The following is a 17388-nucleotide window of genomic DNA, read 5'->3' as shown; positions in this document are numbered from 1 at the left end:
TAATTCATTTTCTACCGCTTATCCTCACGAGGGTCGCGGGAGGTGCTGGAGCCTATGCCAGCTGTCTTCGGGCGAGAGGCGGGGTACACCCTGGACTGGTGGCCAGCCAATCACAGGGCACATATAGACAAACAACCATTCACACTCATATTCATACTTATGGACAATTTGGAGTCACCAATTAACCTAGCATGTTTTTGGAATGTGGGAGGAAACCGGAGTACCCGGAAAAAACCCACGCATGCACGGGGAGAACTCCACACAGAGATGGCCGAGGGTGGAATTGAACCCTTTGAGGTCTGCGCGCCGTGCAGCCCCTTTGTGGTAATCAGTGATGTAGTTGTCAGTCATCTGGATCAAAGGGCAGTGTGATGTCACTCACTTGTTTCCCAGCTCTTTCTCTGTGACCACCACCTCCGCAACGTGCCAAGAGGATTCATTCTTCACCTTCTTGCCATCTTTGGTGATGTGGCCAATGCAGATACCAGCGACTTCGCCGACGTGTTTCGACGAGAACTCGAAGATGGAGGTGGCACCGCTGTGAACGGGACATAAAAATAAGGTACCGGGTCTTACTTGTAAGGGGTGTGCTGCCTTTGCTTGAAGCCCCACCATGAAAACTTGTTCTTCTTATTCTCAAGAACAAATTCCTTGGAGCGAGCTTTCCTTCCTTCCAAGACAAGCCAGACATTTTCATTGGTGGAAGCGTCCTCTGTGTTTGCAGTGGTTATGGCAATTTCGTATTCTGTGACGGAGCAAAGGCACACGGTCACATGAAATGCAACATGTGCAGCACATTCGTGTTCTTGTCATTGTGTTTTTTTACGAACTGGTTTTATCACTGAGGTCCACAGAGTCATTGTTGGCACATGCCAGCTCCCTGATGATCTGCCCGTCGTCTTCATTTTTCGCCAACCAGCGGTCACATGGGAACCTGAAGGTCTGGTCCATGGTCTCATCTTTGACATCAATGTAGTCCAGGTGCCATCCCGCACCCAGACCTAGACAGAAGGTTTTGGGAGAATTAAAAAAAAATACATTTCTCATACTGGAGCTTGTTTCCAGAGATTCCGCACCTTTGTTATCATGCCACACTCGCACTTTGGAGAGCTCGCCCAGACTAAGCATGTCGGGGAACCGGAACACATCTTTCATTTTGCGCTCAAACTTGTTCCTGTTGGCACTCTGCTTTAGCTGCAGCGTCCCCGTGTCACCAAACTCTCCGAACACCATCAAACACACGTTGGCATCTGTGCCAGCACCTGACAACATCAAGAAAGGACAAATTCATGGCTAATTAAAGGGGACCAATTATGCTAATTTTTGGCGCTTTTCTATTGAGTTGTGGACTTGTATTGAGCAGCTACACGCACAGAAAGATTTCTAGATCTTCCAGATTCTGCACTCCTTCTGCATTGTTTCCATGGACTTCCTGCTTCCGTTTAATTTACTCCACCCCCAATTCTCCTCTAGGAACACCCACCCACACTTGAAAGCCATCCGGAGGACTCCCGGATATGTCGGTCCGTGTTTACTGAGTGCAAGCAATCTGTAGCTCATATAAGGAAGTCCAGATTGCACTGACATGAGTTGAACTAAGTGTTGGAAAAAACTTATCTGACACTTTGGACTCATTTAACGTGAGAATACAAGATTTATAGGTCAGAAAAGAGGATAACGTGTGACAAAATGGAAGAACCTGAGTGCGACCCACCTGTGACATCACCGGTCTGGACTTGGATGATGTAGGTTGTTCTCTCCACCATCTCCTCGTCATCCACCACAGCCGCCAGCTCACACATTTGAGTCCTTCTGGGTCCTTTGGTCTTCGAGAGCCAGTTCTCATAGGTAAACATGTACACCTCGTCTGTGTTCAGATTTCGCATCAGGATCTAAACGATGCAAATGCAGTGACAATTTACCAACAAACTGTAGAAATAAAACCTTAAATTCCATCCTTGCAAGGTCATTACCCTGTCCAGGAACCAATCGGGACGACTACCGCCGCCATCAATTCGAACACGTATCTTCTTGAGAGGAGCAATGTCATCTACTTCCAGATTGAATGTGTCCTCTTGGTCTCTCTCAAACCTAAACAACACTGCTTTAAAAACTTGACAAGACTTGCGTTTTCTCAAAAACTATGATAAATGATCGCGTTTATCGTTTTATATGACGGCCTACTATTAGTCAAAAGATATTGACATAAGTCATATGTGGTATTCTATATTGGTCACTGTTAACTGCACTGCATGGAGTCAGCCACCATGGGTGCATAGTATTCTCCTCCCATTGCGTGTGGACGTGGTAAGTTTACTGCTTCTTACTTTGTCCTCCAGTGTATCCCAACTCAGTTTTAAACCCTTTCTTAAGTTGAGAGCAAATAAATTGGAGGCCTACTAGCTATCTTGCTATACTTGAAGTGGCGCCTGTCTTTTGTGTAGTGATCCCATAGTCTACATAACAGGTGTGCAATGCGGTGTCCATTGTTTATATTGTTTATTTTTCTATATTGAGTATTTTGTACAGCTTAACTGATTCTGTACTATTGCTGCTGTGCAATGCAAATTTCCCCACTGAGGGACGAATAAAGGCATATCTTATCTTATTATTTCACAAATGTACGTGTATGCCAAATGTCAGGCTGGCTGCCCTATATAACTGTCAAGTGACAAATGGATGATAGACTGATGTCAATCTTTTTTTTAATGCCATGCGATAGGCTAACATTATGTTCAAGATAGTACAACAACTACATTCTGGAGCTCAATACAGTTATGGAGAACTGACCTGTCCTCATTCTTGTCCAAGAGCATTTCCTCTGTGCTTCCATTGGCTCCATACACAGTCAAGAATATGTGTGTGTCCGTGCCGGCATACTGTGTGTCCCCTGTGATGACTGTGGTGGCATAAATCACCTACACAAACACAAATGAGACACACGGAGGTTTTGTATCACCCACTACTGAGAGACAATGTGGTGTATTGGCTGTGACTCACTTTGCGGTTGATGTTGATGGTGCTGGCGTCCAGCACGTTGAACAGCCTGACTGACAGACCGTCTCCCCTGTCTTTGGCCAGCCAGCATTTGCACAGGAAGCTGTACTTGATACCTTTGGTTGGCACGGCAACCTCCAGCTCATCCACCAACCAGCAGCTCTCTGGTGTGGCGCCATTATGGCCAAGCTGAGGAGAGAATGGCAAGGGAATGGAGGGGGAGAGGAAACCCCAATGAGATCCAACACAAGGGCTTTGTTAAAATGAATAACAATCCTAGTTTTGAGTCTCACTTCCACTCTCTTGATCTCTCCCACGTCAGTTCCATAGCACACAAAATGCTCCATGCTGCCAGCTGTAAAGGATTTTTTCCCATCTGGCAGGTCGAGCCACAGCCGGTCTGTCTCCAGGTCTCCGGGGCCGATGATGATAACGTAGACCCTAGCAGTGGTACTGGCATCGCGTTCGATCCCAGTGGATAGAGTGAAGTGATAGGGGATGACTATAGAAGGCAAAAAGGGAAAATTCATGAATAAGAAGGATTGGTGGTTTTGTCATCACACAAGCACAGTACTTTTTATAAGGTAATAATACTCTTTGTCTTACTTGGACCATCATCCAGCGCTGCCACCTTCTTCTTCTTTTTCTTCTTGTTTGCATTCCTGTCCAGCCCCAGTTTGGCCTGAGCCATCTTTTTGGAATTTGGATCAGTGTTTCTTTCACCTTCGTATCCCTGAAGCACAAATTCTCCTACTTATTGACGCCGTCCCAGCTCAGACACCTGTACAGTGAACCAACCTTTACAAAGAAGGTCCTCTCTAAACGTTTGTCCTCCTTCTTCTTTGAGAGCCAGCGCTCACAAAGAAACATGTAAACCTCCTCTGTGTCCACATCCAGCACCTCCACCTGGTCCAGGTACCAGTCGGCACCCACCATGGAGTTGTCGTGACGAATTCGTATCTTAAACACTTGACCCAGGTCCACTGCTTCAATGGTGAATTTATCCACCTGACACAGGGACAGAGCATTACATCATGGCAACATTTTTACTTCTTTTTGTATCGCATCTTTGCAGTTCTTTACCTGTCCTCTCTCAAACTTGTTCCTGTTGTTCTCCGACACGGCAAGTTTGCGCTCTCCGGTGTCACCGAGATCTCCGTAGATTGTGAGGAAGACGTTGGCATCTGTTCCTGCTTTGTACATATCACCTGTGCGTACGGACACCTGGTACGCGTGGGCTAGCATGGGAGATGACATGCGTGATTAGTCATAGTGGGTTACTGTGAAGAGATTGAGTCAAATTTGGTTTTATGCTAGGTTTCTATCAGGGTATGTGCTCACTTTCCAAAGCATCCTCAACCTCTGTTTCTGTCCGTTTCAGAGTGCCACCCCTCAGGAGTTTCTCTGTGATGATGTCAGATGGCACCAACTCCCTCACCGTTTCTCCATCATCTTCCGATTTAGCCAACCAGCGCTCACATGGGAAAATTGTTGTCTCTGATCCCTGTAATTAAATCAAGCCCAGATGTGTAACTAAAGTCATTCAGTGGATAGGCTAACCTAGCATGATATTGATGGTAAGCAGTGACGTCCAGTCAGGGGAAGCAGACTTGTCATGATTCATTCATTCATTTTCTGTACTGGACTGGACTGGTCGCAAGCCAATCACAGGGCACATATAGACAAACAACCATTCACACTCACATTCATACCTATGGACAATTCGGAGTCGCCAATTAACCTAGCATGTTTTTGGAATGTGGGAGGAAGCCGGAGTACCCGGAGAAAGCCCACGCATGCACGGGGAGAACATGCAAACAGAGATGCCAGAGGGTGGAATCGAACTCGGGTCTCCTAGCTGTGAGGCCTGTGTGCTGACTTGTCATGATGAAAAATAAAAAAAAATTAACAATCGTAACATATCATTGAATTGTATTGTAATCATTTAACATTTTCTTCAGTAAAAACAGCTCAATTTCCACATTTCCTGATCAATTAAAGGGTAGAAACCAAAGGAGAGGCTGCCACAAGCATCTCTTCTCGGCTTAGTGCGCGCAGAATTGGATCATGGCGCCTGCCAGCATGTCACCAATAATATAAGGTTGCAGAAACATTTATTAGGCTACCTTTCCTTTCCTCAGCAGACGCCTTATCTCCACTCGGTCGAGGTGCCATCCTGGATTGGAGCCCCTGTTGTTGTGCCCCACCCGAATCTTCTCTATAATGTCGCCAACATCTTCTAACTGGTAGACGACATACAGCTTCTGGATACATTGCCAGGTGAAAGTGTGCAGAGATCACGAATAATATTCAACTACTCTACCTCCACTATGAACATGTCCTCCGCTCCCCTCTGAAAGTACAGTCGCCTCTCTCGCTTGTTGACACACAGATGCTTCTGCAGAGTGCACATGCCCTTGCGACCATACAAAACGATGAACACGTCCGCATCCGTCCCAGCGGCGAACACATCGGTGGTGTAGATCTTCAGCTCGTAGGGCACAACTGAAAGGTCAAAGTGCAAGGGAAAAACCTTTGCTTCAGGTATTATATGAACATGTAGAAACATATTCACATATGTGCAATACAACATCTAATGCAAAAGCGGCACCATGCTGCAGTCTGTCTTACAATAATAATGCACTTGACATTGTAAATGTATTATAATTGTAAAATATACAAAAATGTATTATGATTTCCCAAGATTAGATTATTAGATTATCATGCTATATTAGATGTAAAGTTAATAACGATGGGTATATGGGTAGGTAGGTACTGTAGGTGCAGTACATTTTATTAATAGTAAGAACTGCAAATTGCACCACTGTTGTGGTAAAAGTAAAAAGCCAAGTCCCCATTTAACACTTGTATCAAGCAGCTTAAAGGGCCATTGCCCTGAACTAAGTACCGGAAACATGGCTAATGTTTCCGCACTCCACAATCTCATTAACGCATTTCCTGATGAGGAGCGCTGTAGACTCACATGGCATGTACAACTCAGTCTGTAACTCAGCGGGATAGAGATCCCTCACAATACCGCCGTCGTCCTCTCCCCTGTCCAACCAGCGCCCGCAGGGGAAGCGTAGCCTCAGACCTTGTGAGGGGGCGTCGATCTCCACCCAGTCCAAGAACCAACCAGGTGAGCCCCCTGTTAGAATAAAAAAAACATTTTTTATTCTGCTTACTTTTAAAGACAATTTTTTCTTTCCCCACCTGAGTTATCATGACCGATTCGAAGCTTTTCCAGCTCACCCAAATCGACCGCTTCCACTGTGAACTCATTTATCATCCCTTGCTCAAACTTGTTCTTATAGTTCTTACAGGCCTTCAGATTGATGATGCCTGTGCGTTCAAACATGAAACTCAGATGCACTGGAACTTGATGTGTGCAAATGAGGGGAAGCTGATGTGTTTTCTTACCCGTGTCATCATTTTCTCCAAATAATACAGCAAAGACATTTGCATCTGTTCCCGCATACTTTTTTTCTCCGGTTTTTATCTTGATGGTATATGTAGTGGACATGGCTGAAAAAGACATAAAAGCTTTTTCGGTGCTTGAATCCATCACAGTGTCAGAGAAACCCTATACACCTGCTTGCAACTTGAATAAATACTTGAACAGGGCTCCCTTTTATCTTTTCCCTCCACTATAACATGAAGCAGCATTGCAAATGTGTTACATTTCTGCTCCAGCCCCAGAGTGGCACCGCCGCCTCCTTCATCATCCTCATCTTTCTTCATGAAGGCCTCATCCACGGGAACCAGCTCTCTTGCTATCTGGCCGTCATCTTCATCCACTGCCAGCCAGCGATTGCAAGGAAAGTAGTACCTAACAAAAAATCACAGATGAAGTCACTAAATGACTGGAAAAAACATCAGAAATGGACGCGGGTTTCACCTACGTTGTATCATCCTTTGTGTCCACTATTTCCACACGATCAAGGTACCAAGCTGAGTACGACCGTGTGTTGTCATGACGGATCCGAAGCTTCTTCAGAGGACCCAAATCAATAGCTGTCACAATGAAAACATCCTCCTGCAAAACAGACCAACCCAACTGTCATGTTACAGGTCAAAGACAAACATGCGCTACCATCACAAAATCAACAAATTACACCATCATGTCAGAGGAAATGTATAGTCACAGAAAAGCAAATCAACTGCTGGTAACAAAGTACACTTATGCAGTACAGTTATGTACTTAATGTTGTGGCCCATAAGTTTACTTGGGCTGTTTTTGTATGCAAAGCTTATTGAACACAAGCGGACTAGTCCTGCTTGTGATCCAAGATAAAAAATAAACAGGGTGTAATTGTCTGAGGACATGATTTATGTCCCTGCATTTCTAGGTGTAATGGAGGACTGAATAATTCATAAGTTGGATTCAAGTAATGAGTAAAAGTAGGACAGGTTCAGTGACACAGTGGACGCCCCAGCTCCTCTCAGTCACAGCTGGTTTGCCTGCCATGGGAGGAGGTGTAGTTTGTAATCCAACCAGAATATGTTCCCACCCCACACCTCAGTGTTAAGATCGTGTCAAGTGGATGGGCGTGGGGGAGCAAAAAAGCTGACTAAAATTTGCAGCAAGAGAACATTCTGAGGAAGACGGCACAGAAAGATGTTCAGTACCTCCCCTCGTTCGAATTTATTGAGGTTGTCGGAGTTCTTGAGATAACGCTCTCCGGTGTCCCCGTTCTCGCCGTAAATATTAATGAAGACGTTGGCGTCGGTCCCGGCTCCCAGCACGTCACCCGTGAAGACACACACTTCGTAGGTGTTGACTGTGAGACAATACAAAGGATGAATTACTAACTCCTTCTTAACCTATTGTCCGACATCATGGGCAGGAAACTGTGTCAAATCCACCCTTGAGTGCCCCCAAGAGGAACAATTTTTTTGCATGCAACTTCTGCATGAACTTTCTCAATACAAGAACCTGACATGAAGTATTTGACACTCAAACTGTAGCATAAATAATATAAATGAGAAATGCTATATGGGCGGCACGGCGGTCTAGTGGGTCCCCGTGGGTTTTCTCCGGGTACTCCGGTTTCCTCCAACATTCCAAAAACATGCTAGGTTAATTGGCCACTCCAAATTGTCCATAGGTATGAATGTGAGTGTGAATGGTTGTTGGTCTATATGTGCCCTGTGATTGGCTGGCGACCAGTCCAGGGTGTACCCCGCCTCTTGCCCGAAGACAGCTGGGATTGGCTCCAGCAACCCTGCGACCCTCGTGAGGATAAGCGGTAGAAAATGAAGCGGTAGAAAATTAATGAATGAATGAACTGCTATATACGTGTGTGTGAAATGAATGACACAGTCCCTTCAGTTGACACTTTAAATATGTTTTCTGCACTTCTTCTTGACTGTAATTGAACTTACCATTCCAATACCTAATCTAATCTAACCTAAACGAATCTTGTATTGGATGTTGTTAGATTGTGCATGATGTAAGTTCTGTGAGTTAGTAGATGGTTTGCTAAGAGTGTGTTGTACCTTCCAGTTCCTCTGCGCCGTCAGGCAGCAGCTCAACCTGTAGCTCGCCATCATCCTCTCCCCGAGCCAGCCAGCGCGAGCAGGGGAAATGATAGGTCAACACCACTTCCTGCATCTCCTCTCCTCCTTCCTCCTCCTCATCGTCCTCCTCCTTTTTCTTTTTCTTCTTCTTTTTCTTGTCTTCCTTCTTCTTCTCCTTGGGCACCATAGCCATCGTTATGTGCTTCACGTCCACCGTCTCCAGGAACCAGCCAGATCCTATCCCTGAGCCGTTGTGACCGATGCGGATTTTGAACACCTTACCCACGTCTTTGGCCTCAATCTTGAAGAGGAAGAGTGGTTGCCACTCAATTGTTTTGACAATAGTAGTCTTGCTTTGATGATACCTTGAATACGTCAGTGGTGTTTCTTTCAAAGTTGTTGGATCGGCTGTCCAGAATGATGACTTCTGTCTTGCCTTTTTCTCCGTAGAGCTGAATGAACACTTTGGCATTTGTGCCAGCGAACATCTCATCTCCAGTTGTGACTGATACCTCATAGCTGATCACTGGTAAAAGACAGGCAGCGAATTTTACTTTTCGGCAGGGTGTACTCAAACGGCACAATAATGTGAAGAGTGTGTGTTGCGTACGTTGCTGTGTGTCCAAGATCTCGCTGGGGTAAATCTCCACCTCTGTCTTGCCGTCGGCTTCTCCCTTGCACAGCCAGCGATGACAGGGGAACATGTAGTGCTTTCCTTTCAGAGGAACCAGGATCTGAACGCTGTCCAAGAACCAACCGGCCCGCATGCCCTCGTTGGTGTGGCCGATCATCATTCGGTTGATCTGCAAGTGAAAGATAAGAGCTCGACATTGCAAAGGCAGTGCTCCATCAAAGTCAATGTCTCACCTGTCCAATATCAGCGGTTTCCACAGTGAAGATGTCAATGCGCCCCGTCTCAAAGTAATTTCTCAGGTTGTTGTCAGAGACCACTAGCATCATTTTACTAGTGTCACCTTTGTCCCCATAAAGCTTGACAAACACTGTGGAGTCTGAGCTGCCCCCGGGGATGTTGCCTGTCTTCACTGCGATGTGATAGCCAACATCTACAGTGGACAAATGACCACATCAGTGCACATCATCATGAGGATTTAAGAGCACATGCAAACCAAAATCTTACTGTAGAGACTCTGTCCATCAGAGAAGGGGACTAATTCCCGAACAATCTGTCCATCATCCTCGCTGCGATCCAGCCATCTTCACGCCACAACGAACAGTATGTGTTAAAAGCAAAGTATTACTTACACATAACTGAGCGGGCCCACTCACCTATTGCAGGGAAACTCGATGGCCTGCGTCTCAGCCTGTCCCTCCTCCCTCACTATGATTTTATCTAAAAACCAGCCACAGCCGCCACCTTTACCATCATGTCCGATCCTCACCCTGCGGATCTGTCCGATGGTGACGGCCTCAATGATAAACTCATCCAGCTGAGTAAAGCAAATCACAGTATGAAAAATTACTTATGTAAACAAACGTACAGTGCATCCGGAAAGTATTCACAGCGCTTCACTTTTTCTACATTTTGTCATGTTACAGCCTCATTCCAAACTGAATTAAATTAATCTCTTACCTCAAAATTCTACACAAAATACTCCATTATGACAATGTGAAAACGTTTTTTTTTTTTTACTTTTTTTGAATTTATTAAAAATAGAAAACAAAAAAAATCACATTTACATAAGTATTCACAGCCTTTGCCATGAAGCTCAACATTGAGCTCAGGTGCATCTTTTTTCCACTGATCATCCTTGAGATCTTTCTACAGCTTAATTGGAGTCCACCTGCAGTAAATTGATAAATTGAAGTTGATTGGACATGATTTGGAAATATAATAACTGTCTATATAAGGTCCCATAGTTGACTGTGCATGTCAGAGCACAAACACCAAGCATGAATCAAAAGAACTGTCTGTAGACCTGCGAGACAGGATTGTCTTGAGGCACAAATCTGGGGAAGGATACAGAAAAATTTCTGCTGCTTTGAAGGTCCCAATGAGCACAGTGGCCTCCATTATTCGTAAATGGAAGACGTTTGGAACCACCAGGACTCTTCCTAGAGCTGGCCGGCCTTCTAAACTGAGCGATCGGGGAAGAAGGGCCTTAGTCAGGGAGGAGCCAAGGCCCCGATGGTCACTCTGTCAGAGCTCCAGCGTTCCTCTGTGGAGAAAGGAGAGCCTTCCAGAAAGACAACCATCTCTGCAGCAATCCACCAATCAGGCCTGTATGGTAGAGTGGCCAGACGAAAGCCACTCCTTAGTAAAAGGAACATGGCAGCCCGTCTGGAATTTGCCAAAAAGCACCTGAATGACTCTCAGACCATGAGAAACAAAATTCTCTGGTCTGATGAGACAAAGATTGAACTCTTTGGTGTGAATGCCAGGCGCCATGTTTGGAGGAAACCAGGCACTGCTCATCACCAGGCCAATACCATCCCTACAGTGAAGCATGGTGGTGGCAGCATCATGCTGTGGGGATGTTTTTCAGCAGCAGGAACTGGCAGACTAGTCAGGATAGAAGGAAAATGAATGCAGCAATATATAGAGATATCCTGGATGAAAACCTGCTCCAGAGCGCTCTTGACCTCAGTAGACTGGTCATGTACCTTGACCATATAGACAGTAGACATTAGCACACAGCCAAGATCTCAAAAGATTGGCTTCAGAACCATTCCGTGAATGTCCTGGAGTGGCCCAGCCAGAGTCCAGACTTGAATCCGATTGAACATCTCTGGAGGGATCTGAAAATGGCTGTGCACAGACGTCTCCCATCCAACCTGATGGAGCTTGAGAATTATTGCAAAGAAGAATGGGCAAAACTGCCTAAAGATAGGTGTGCTAAACTTGTGGGATCATATTCAAAAAGACTTGAGGCTGTAATTGCTGCCAAAGGTGGATCAACAAAGTATTAAGCAAAGGCTGTGAATACTTATGTAAATGTGATTTTTTTGTTTTCTATTTTTAATAAATTCATAACATGTCAAAAAAACCTTTTTTCACATTGTCATAATGGAGTATTTTGTGTAGAATTTTGAGGCAAGAGATTAATTTAATACAGTTTGGAATGAGGCTGTAACATGACAAAATGTAGAAAAAGTGAAGCGCTGTGAATACTTTCCGGATGCACTGTAACTCGATTCCACTCTTAGTCCAAACATACAGTATAAGCCCCTCTCTGAAATTCATAAAGTCCATTTTCCAGCTCTCAACTTACATTCCCCTTCTCAAACTTGTTGATGTTGTTTTTGCAGTTGACAAGCTGTCGGTCTCCAGTGTCACCACGCTCACCGATGAGATTGAGAAAAACAGATGCGTCAGTGCCACTGCCGCCGAGGGTCCCGGTGCAAATGGTCACTCTGTATTTTATCACTGCATAACACAACAGCGTCATTCCCTCAGTTGTCACTTTATACTCTGTCACAAACTGGGCATCATTGTAAATATTTGGATACTGTAAACATACAAGGCAGCGGTTCTGCGATGAGTTCCCCAGTTGCAGGAAGCTCTCTCACCACCTCGTTGTCATCTTCATTAGTGTCCAGCCAACGCTCGCATGGAAACTTATATTTCTCCTTGGTTAATGTTTTTATCAAAGTTGCCTAATTACAGAAAGTAATTGAAGAAAGTACTGAATAAAGCACTGAGAAAACTTGCATATTCACTAGTAGTAGCATGTACTTTAGAAATATGGTACAGGTTTTGCATGAGGATGGTGTGCTAGATGCTTGCTTTCTCCAATAATAAACACCTCACCTTAGTCAGATGCCACCCTGCGAAAGGATTTCTCTTCTCATGCCAGATACGGAGTTTGGCCAAAGTTCCCAAGTCAGGCAGTTCAACCTGTAGCAGAGTGATCAAGTGTGACGGCATAATAGAAACTATTGGTAATAACAACATGTGTATAAGGAAGTACTCACTATAAACCTGTCCACTTGACCACGCTCAAAATTGTCTGTTTTGTTGTCTAGTTTGATCTCGTCAGACTTGCCCTTCTCTCCGTACACCTGAAAATTGATATCAGCATCGCTTCCAGCGTTGGGTAGGTCAGATGTCCAAATCCACAAGGACCAGGGATGCTCTGGAGGAGAACCACATAAACAAACGTTGATATCTCTCCTCATAACAGATTACCAGATTTATTAGCTGAGCCAGGTAATGAACATACTTTTTTGCCTTTTCTGCCTGAGCGAGACCATCTCGTAGAGTTCTCGCTCAATCAGTCCATCTCCTTCCTTCTCATCCAGCCAATGAGAGCACGGGAAGGTCTGCTCGATCCCTGTGAATGGGCAGTACACCACCACCTACAAACAAGGAAGACATGCAGCATTGGGTGAAACTAGTCATATCGTAACCAGACGGTGTTATATCTTTTACGGACCTTCTCACAGTACCACCCAGCACTGACCCCGTCGTTATCATGTCCGATGGTCACCCTGCTGAGGGGGCTGAGAAGTGCTGCAATCTCGATATTGAAGATGTCTGTCAGACCGCGCTCAAACTTCCCTCCTTCAAGAAATACCTGGATCAAATAAAGGAAGAAAAATAAGCCAGATTTAAGTTCATCTTGTTTATTTTAACACAAAAAAATAGATTAACTATAACATACTATGACACAAATACTTACCTTGCCGCTGTTCTTTGAGCCTTTGGTGCCATGCATCACAATGTGAATTTTGGAGTTGGTCCCGGCCCCTCTAATGTTTCCGGTTACAATCTGGACATTGTACACGATACCTGACAGGAATAGTTACATGTGAGCCTGCCTGTGGGTCACTACGGTTCACAGGATCAACAGCAACTGGAAGAATTAATTACTGACTAAAGAATCAACAAGTCGAGTAGAAACTGAGCCTTTTTAATTAAACAAAAAAACTAAAACAAACATATGCCACGGCAGTAAACAGATATTCTTGGTATAAATATGGGCTAGATTTTTCTTACCCGTCGGTTGGCTCCCTCCCACCAGAATGTCTCTCTGTATCTTGCCATCGTCCTCGTCAATGGCAAACCAGCGGTTGATAGGAAATTCATACACCAATTTGTTTCCCAGATCATCCACGGTCACCTTGACACAGTAAACGTAAACATGAGTGCATTACGTAGCTGTTACCAGCAGAGTTGCTATGACATTGATCACTGACATTGAAGCAGGCTTCATCCCTTATACATATATTGTTATAGTTCCACATTTTTGTCTACCATGTTAAGAACATTTAAGATGAGTCATTGCTGTTGAGTGTCGGTGTCAGTCAATGCTGCAACTGCCTTCAAATCTACTAACACATCCGATGTAAACTAATCCCTTAATGGGTTAGGGTTTCCCTTTACACGTTGGCTAGGATGACATCATATGTGCTCTGTCCGTGTGCTTGCGCGTGTGCATGAATGCTATAGATGGAATCAACTCATCTCACTGTATAGGCGTCTAAGATGAGAGGGCTTATAGGAAATAAGAGGATCACAGATCTTATAAGTACCTCTCCACAGTGCATTAAGAAATAAGTCATGATTTTATGAATGTCATGAATTTGATGTGTTTTAAAAAATCTTAAGCTACCTTGTCTACAAACCATCCTGCCGAAGAGCCTTTGTTGTTATGGCCGATGGTGATCTTCCTGACTTTGCCCAGGTTTGGGGCTTCAAAGGTGAATTTATCCTCTGTGCCTTTTTCAAAGTTATTTTTGCTTGTATTTAACAGTCTCTCACCTAAAAGGAAATGAAAGTGTGATGATAACCATAGAACTGGAAATGGAACTTACTGTAATTAATTGTTAATTTTACCAAGTTATTTCTTACCTGTATCACCAAACTCTCCAAATACATTGATAAATACATCTGCGTCTGTTCCGCTACCTTTTATATCAGCAGTGAAGACACTGACCATATACTTATTATCTGCAACATGAAGTAAACTTGTTAGCACTTTGTTTTAGTTGGTAAAGTATCAATACTGTTATGTATTCCATACATTTGGGCATGTCCATTGCGTCCATGCTGCCCAGCAGATCTCTGACAAAAAGGCTGTCTCCTTCCACTTTACTCAGCCAGTTGTTACAAGCAAAGTAGTACCTCAGGTGAGGCCTGATCACATCAGTCACCACTACCCGGTCCAAGTACCAGCTGGCGTTCAGACCTGTGTTGTCGTGTTCAATCCTGAAGCAACACAACAACAAGATCTTCTCATTGTCATTCTCCAAAAAACATGTCCTGTCTTCACTTACCGTATCTTCTTCAAAGGTCCCACATTGTGGGTTCTTATTCGAAATATATCAGCTTTGGCCCTCTCAAATGCAGTGCGACTCCTGAAATTGCGAGAAGGTTAGCATAAGAGAGAGGAAAAAACACGCTATGCAAAATCATATCACACTAAGACATGCATACCTTTTCTCTGTGCTGTGAGATTGGAATAAAGGGTACAGTTTAGTCCCAATGGAAAATATTCAGTCAAAATTAATCAGAGTTTAAGCAGGAATTTTTAACCTTACTAAGGGGCGTAAATCAATGATCTTAGAGAGGAACTCACTTGCTGGCCAGATGGACTTTGGGAGTGATGCCAAATTCTCCAAAAAGAGTGATAAACACATTGGCATCGGTGCCCGCTCCTCTCTCATCGCCAGTCATGGTCACCACTTCATATACTGGCGAGTTGAAAAAATGTGCGTAATTTACAGACAGGATAGACAAGAAACTATATACAGTGGTTGCTACGTCATGCTATCGAGTTTTTTCTAAAATGTATTAATCTATAAATGACTGCTGTGTTGTTGTTGACTACGGCCTATTGTAATGGTGATAAACTGTTGTCTATACTGGCCACCAGTTATCACTCATAACACGCACCAGATTTGATCAATTATTGCAAGTTTGAATTATCTAAACAGGCACAATAATGACAAAAATAATAAGGAATCATCATAATTACAATAATAAAACAAGCTACTGCTGTGGCCGTACTCCGGCTAAAATTCAATCCCCAGACGTCACTTCCTGTCCACATATCCAGAAGACATTTATTGAAACACACACTACCATTAGTCTTATTCATGTCTTAAATGGCATATTTTCTGATTATATTTATAATGTTGGGTAATATTATTGACTATAGGGGTGTTATTCTATGCTTAAAGGGCTATAATAATAATAAACAATGTATGTAGAGGGTTGTGAACAGATTTTCTATGCTCAAACTACCAAAATATTTGTTTTACAAATACGGAAGCCAACTTTGCAGAAATTCACTTATCACAGTCGATAATTATGATGAATGATTATTGTGATCTGGAACCAATTAACTCACAATAAGCCAGGGACCTCTTTACAGGGGTTAAGGTGTGTGCTATCTGACATCTATCTGTAGATGATTTTATTGTGAAAGTGTCACAAACATCACAGGCGCCAACAACATCCTCCTACTTGTCTACCGTCAGTACATACTGCAGCTCTCCAATGAAAGCATCTTTTGCACATCGTGTATTCTGGAAAAAGGTGACATCTGAGGCATAACAGTTTGGATTGTGTAAGCTTGGGCCTCAGCAACGCATGCGATGTACACAATATTGCTGGATAATGGGAAATATCCCCGCCTTGTGGAACACCTTTATACACAGGAGGCATCCCGGCTCTTTTACAGATTTGATACTACCTCAATTTTTCCGCCTTTTTTCTGTGTCGCTGTTTTGTGTGGATAGCACAGACATGGAAAAAAGGCAGAAAAGCTAAATTTTCAATGTTATATTTTTCATCAGCTCTTCTCCTTTTGGGAACCAACCAATCAGTTTTTTTTTACGCAGGCTTACCTTTCTTTTTATGGTACTCATCTTCGTAGTTCTCCACTGATTCCACCTGGTAATTTCGAAGCTCACTCTCATAAATTTCCACGTAGTTCTCAACCTTCTTCTTCTTGCCTTTTGTCTTCTTGGTGTCTTCATCGCTGTTCCCCTTCTCTGATGCTTTCTTCTTCTTGTCTCGCTTCTTCTTCTTCCCATCGTCCTCATCCCCTGCTATCTGTTCTTCCTTTTTCTCCGAGTCCTTCTTGGATTTTTTGTCTTCATCTTTGGATTTTTTATCCTTTGAGCCCATCTTGTCTTTTGCCAAAGGCAGACTTGTTGCTTTTTTGGTTGTTTCAATCACATCAGGAAGATTTCCCTCTCTTTTCGTACTACTTGAGTAGCTGTTGTTGTCTTCATCGTCTGTGCTCTGTGAGATGTCGCTGAGGTCATCCCTGCGTACTTCTTTGTTTTTCTTCTTCTTAGCCTTTTCTTTAACTTTTTCAGTCTTGTTGCTGCTCCTCACATTGCTCCCAAATGTGTCATAGCTGTCATCGTCTTCTTCATCACTGTCCTTCTGCTGCTTCTTCTTCTTTTTCCGTCCTCCAGCATCCTCACTCACCTGCTGACTTTTCTTCTTAGGCTTCTGTTGCTGATCCCCAGAGTCATCGTCATCCACATCTTTGGTTTCCTCCTCCACACTCTGACTTGTTTTTTTCTTTTTTGCGGGCATCTTTAATTTATTTACTACCTTGAAACCGATTCCCGTGTGTTCTGGTGAAACTTGATTAAAATGACCCCTGACAGCATAGAAGTGACCCACAGGTCTGCAGGGTTTCCTCTAGCTTTCTAGACCGGTGTTGTGTTGGTAGACACTGGGAAGCTCCCTTCTCTCCATAACAACACATGCACTGACCTCATTTAAAATGATAATCTACCTCTCACCTGACAAGGAAAGACCACCCACCTCCATAGGTGTTAAAAAAGATAGAAAATGAGATAAAACAAGGAATACATAACAATGAATGTGCAAAATGATTAAAAAAGCCAACATACAGTTATAGTGTATACAATGGAAGTCCATTTCTA

At 43.7% G+C, this 17388-nt stretch overlaps 1 protein-coding gene across 2 annotated transcripts in view; it reads right to left on the bottom strand.

The window, feature by feature from the left end:
- loxhd1b (lipoxygenase homology PLAT domains 1b) overlaps positions 1 to 17388 on the bottom strand; it is a 19216-nt gene extending 1828 nt beyond the window's left edge. The window contains exons 1-41 of one of the 2 annotated variants that reach the window (XM_058070879.2): positions 16330 to 17388; positions 15057 to 15171; positions 14755 to 14835; positions 14502 to 14686; positions 14330 to 14428; positions 14091 to 14239; positions 13475 to 13598; positions 13158 to 13267; positions 12912 to 13052; positions 12699 to 12834; positions 12451 to 12611; positions 12287 to 12373; positions 11997 to 12132; positions 11748 to 11902; positions 9805 to 9965; positions 9656 to 9732; positions 9385 to 9581; positions 9128 to 9320; positions 8883 to 9043; positions 8497 to 8818; positions 7627 to 7778; positions 6900 to 7033; positions 6678 to 6826; positions 6418 to 6522; positions 6211 to 6339; positions 5981 to 6145; positions 5321 to 5502; positions 5124 to 5240; positions 4339 to 4501; positions 4081 to 4235; positions 3796 to 4005; positions 3604 to 3730; positions 3291 to 3499; positions 3001 to 3186; positions 2791 to 2918; positions 1974 to 2091; positions 1715 to 1892; positions 1077 to 1262; positions 831 to 1001; positions 613 to 745; positions 383 to 538 (exon numbers count right to left, since the gene is read on the bottom strand). In XM_058070879.2, coding sequence (XP_057926862.2) covers positions 383 to 538; positions 613 to 745; positions 831 to 1001; positions 1077 to 1262; positions 1715 to 1892; positions 1974 to 2091; positions 2791 to 2918; positions 3001 to 3186; positions 3291 to 3499; positions 3604 to 3730; positions 3796 to 4005; positions 4081 to 4235; positions 4339 to 4501; positions 5124 to 5240; positions 5321 to 5502; positions 5981 to 6145; positions 6211 to 6339; positions 6418 to 6522; positions 6678 to 6826; positions 6900 to 7033; positions 7627 to 7778; positions 8497 to 8818; positions 8883 to 9043; positions 9128 to 9320; positions 9385 to 9581; positions 9656 to 9732; positions 9805 to 9965; positions 11748 to 11902; positions 11997 to 12132; positions 12287 to 12373; positions 12451 to 12611; positions 12699 to 12834; positions 12912 to 13052; positions 13158 to 13267; positions 13475 to 13598; positions 14091 to 14239; positions 14330 to 14428; positions 14502 to 14686; positions 14755 to 14835; positions 15057 to 15171; positions 16330 to 17032 — 6746 coding nt within the window. In that variant the 5' untranslated portion in view covers positions 17033 to 17388. Of the gene's footprint in view, positions 1 to 382; positions 539 to 612; positions 746 to 830; positions 1002 to 1076; positions 1263 to 1714; positions 1893 to 1973; positions 2092 to 2790; positions 2919 to 3000; positions 3187 to 3290; positions 3500 to 3603; positions 3731 to 3795; positions 4006 to 4080; positions 4236 to 4338; positions 4502 to 5123; positions 5241 to 5320; positions 5503 to 5980; positions 6146 to 6210; positions 6340 to 6417; positions 6523 to 6677; positions 6827 to 6899; positions 7034 to 7626; positions 7779 to 8496; positions 8819 to 8882; positions 9044 to 9127; positions 9321 to 9384; positions 9582 to 9655; positions 9759 to 9804; positions 9966 to 11747; positions 11903 to 11996; positions 12133 to 12286; positions 12374 to 12450; positions 12612 to 12698; positions 12835 to 12911; positions 13053 to 13157; positions 13268 to 13474; positions 13599 to 14090; positions 14240 to 14329; positions 14429 to 14501; positions 14687 to 14754; positions 14836 to 15056; positions 15172 to 16329 lie in introns of those variants that run through there. The other variant, XM_078789612.1, reaches the window with a different exon arrangement.

Source organism: Doryrhamphus excisus, linkage group LG3, assembly GCF_037039965.1.
Source record: "Doryrhamphus excisus strain RoL-2023G ecotype Guam linkage group LG3, RoL_Dexc_Guam_v1.1, whole genome shotgun sequence".
NCBI classification, from domain to species: Eukaryota; Metazoa; Chordata; class Actinopteri; order Syngnathiformes; family Syngnathidae; genus Doryrhamphus; species Doryrhamphus excisus.
Note: the sequence above shows the minus strand (reverse complement) of the source record. Positions and strands in the feature narration are given on the sequence as shown.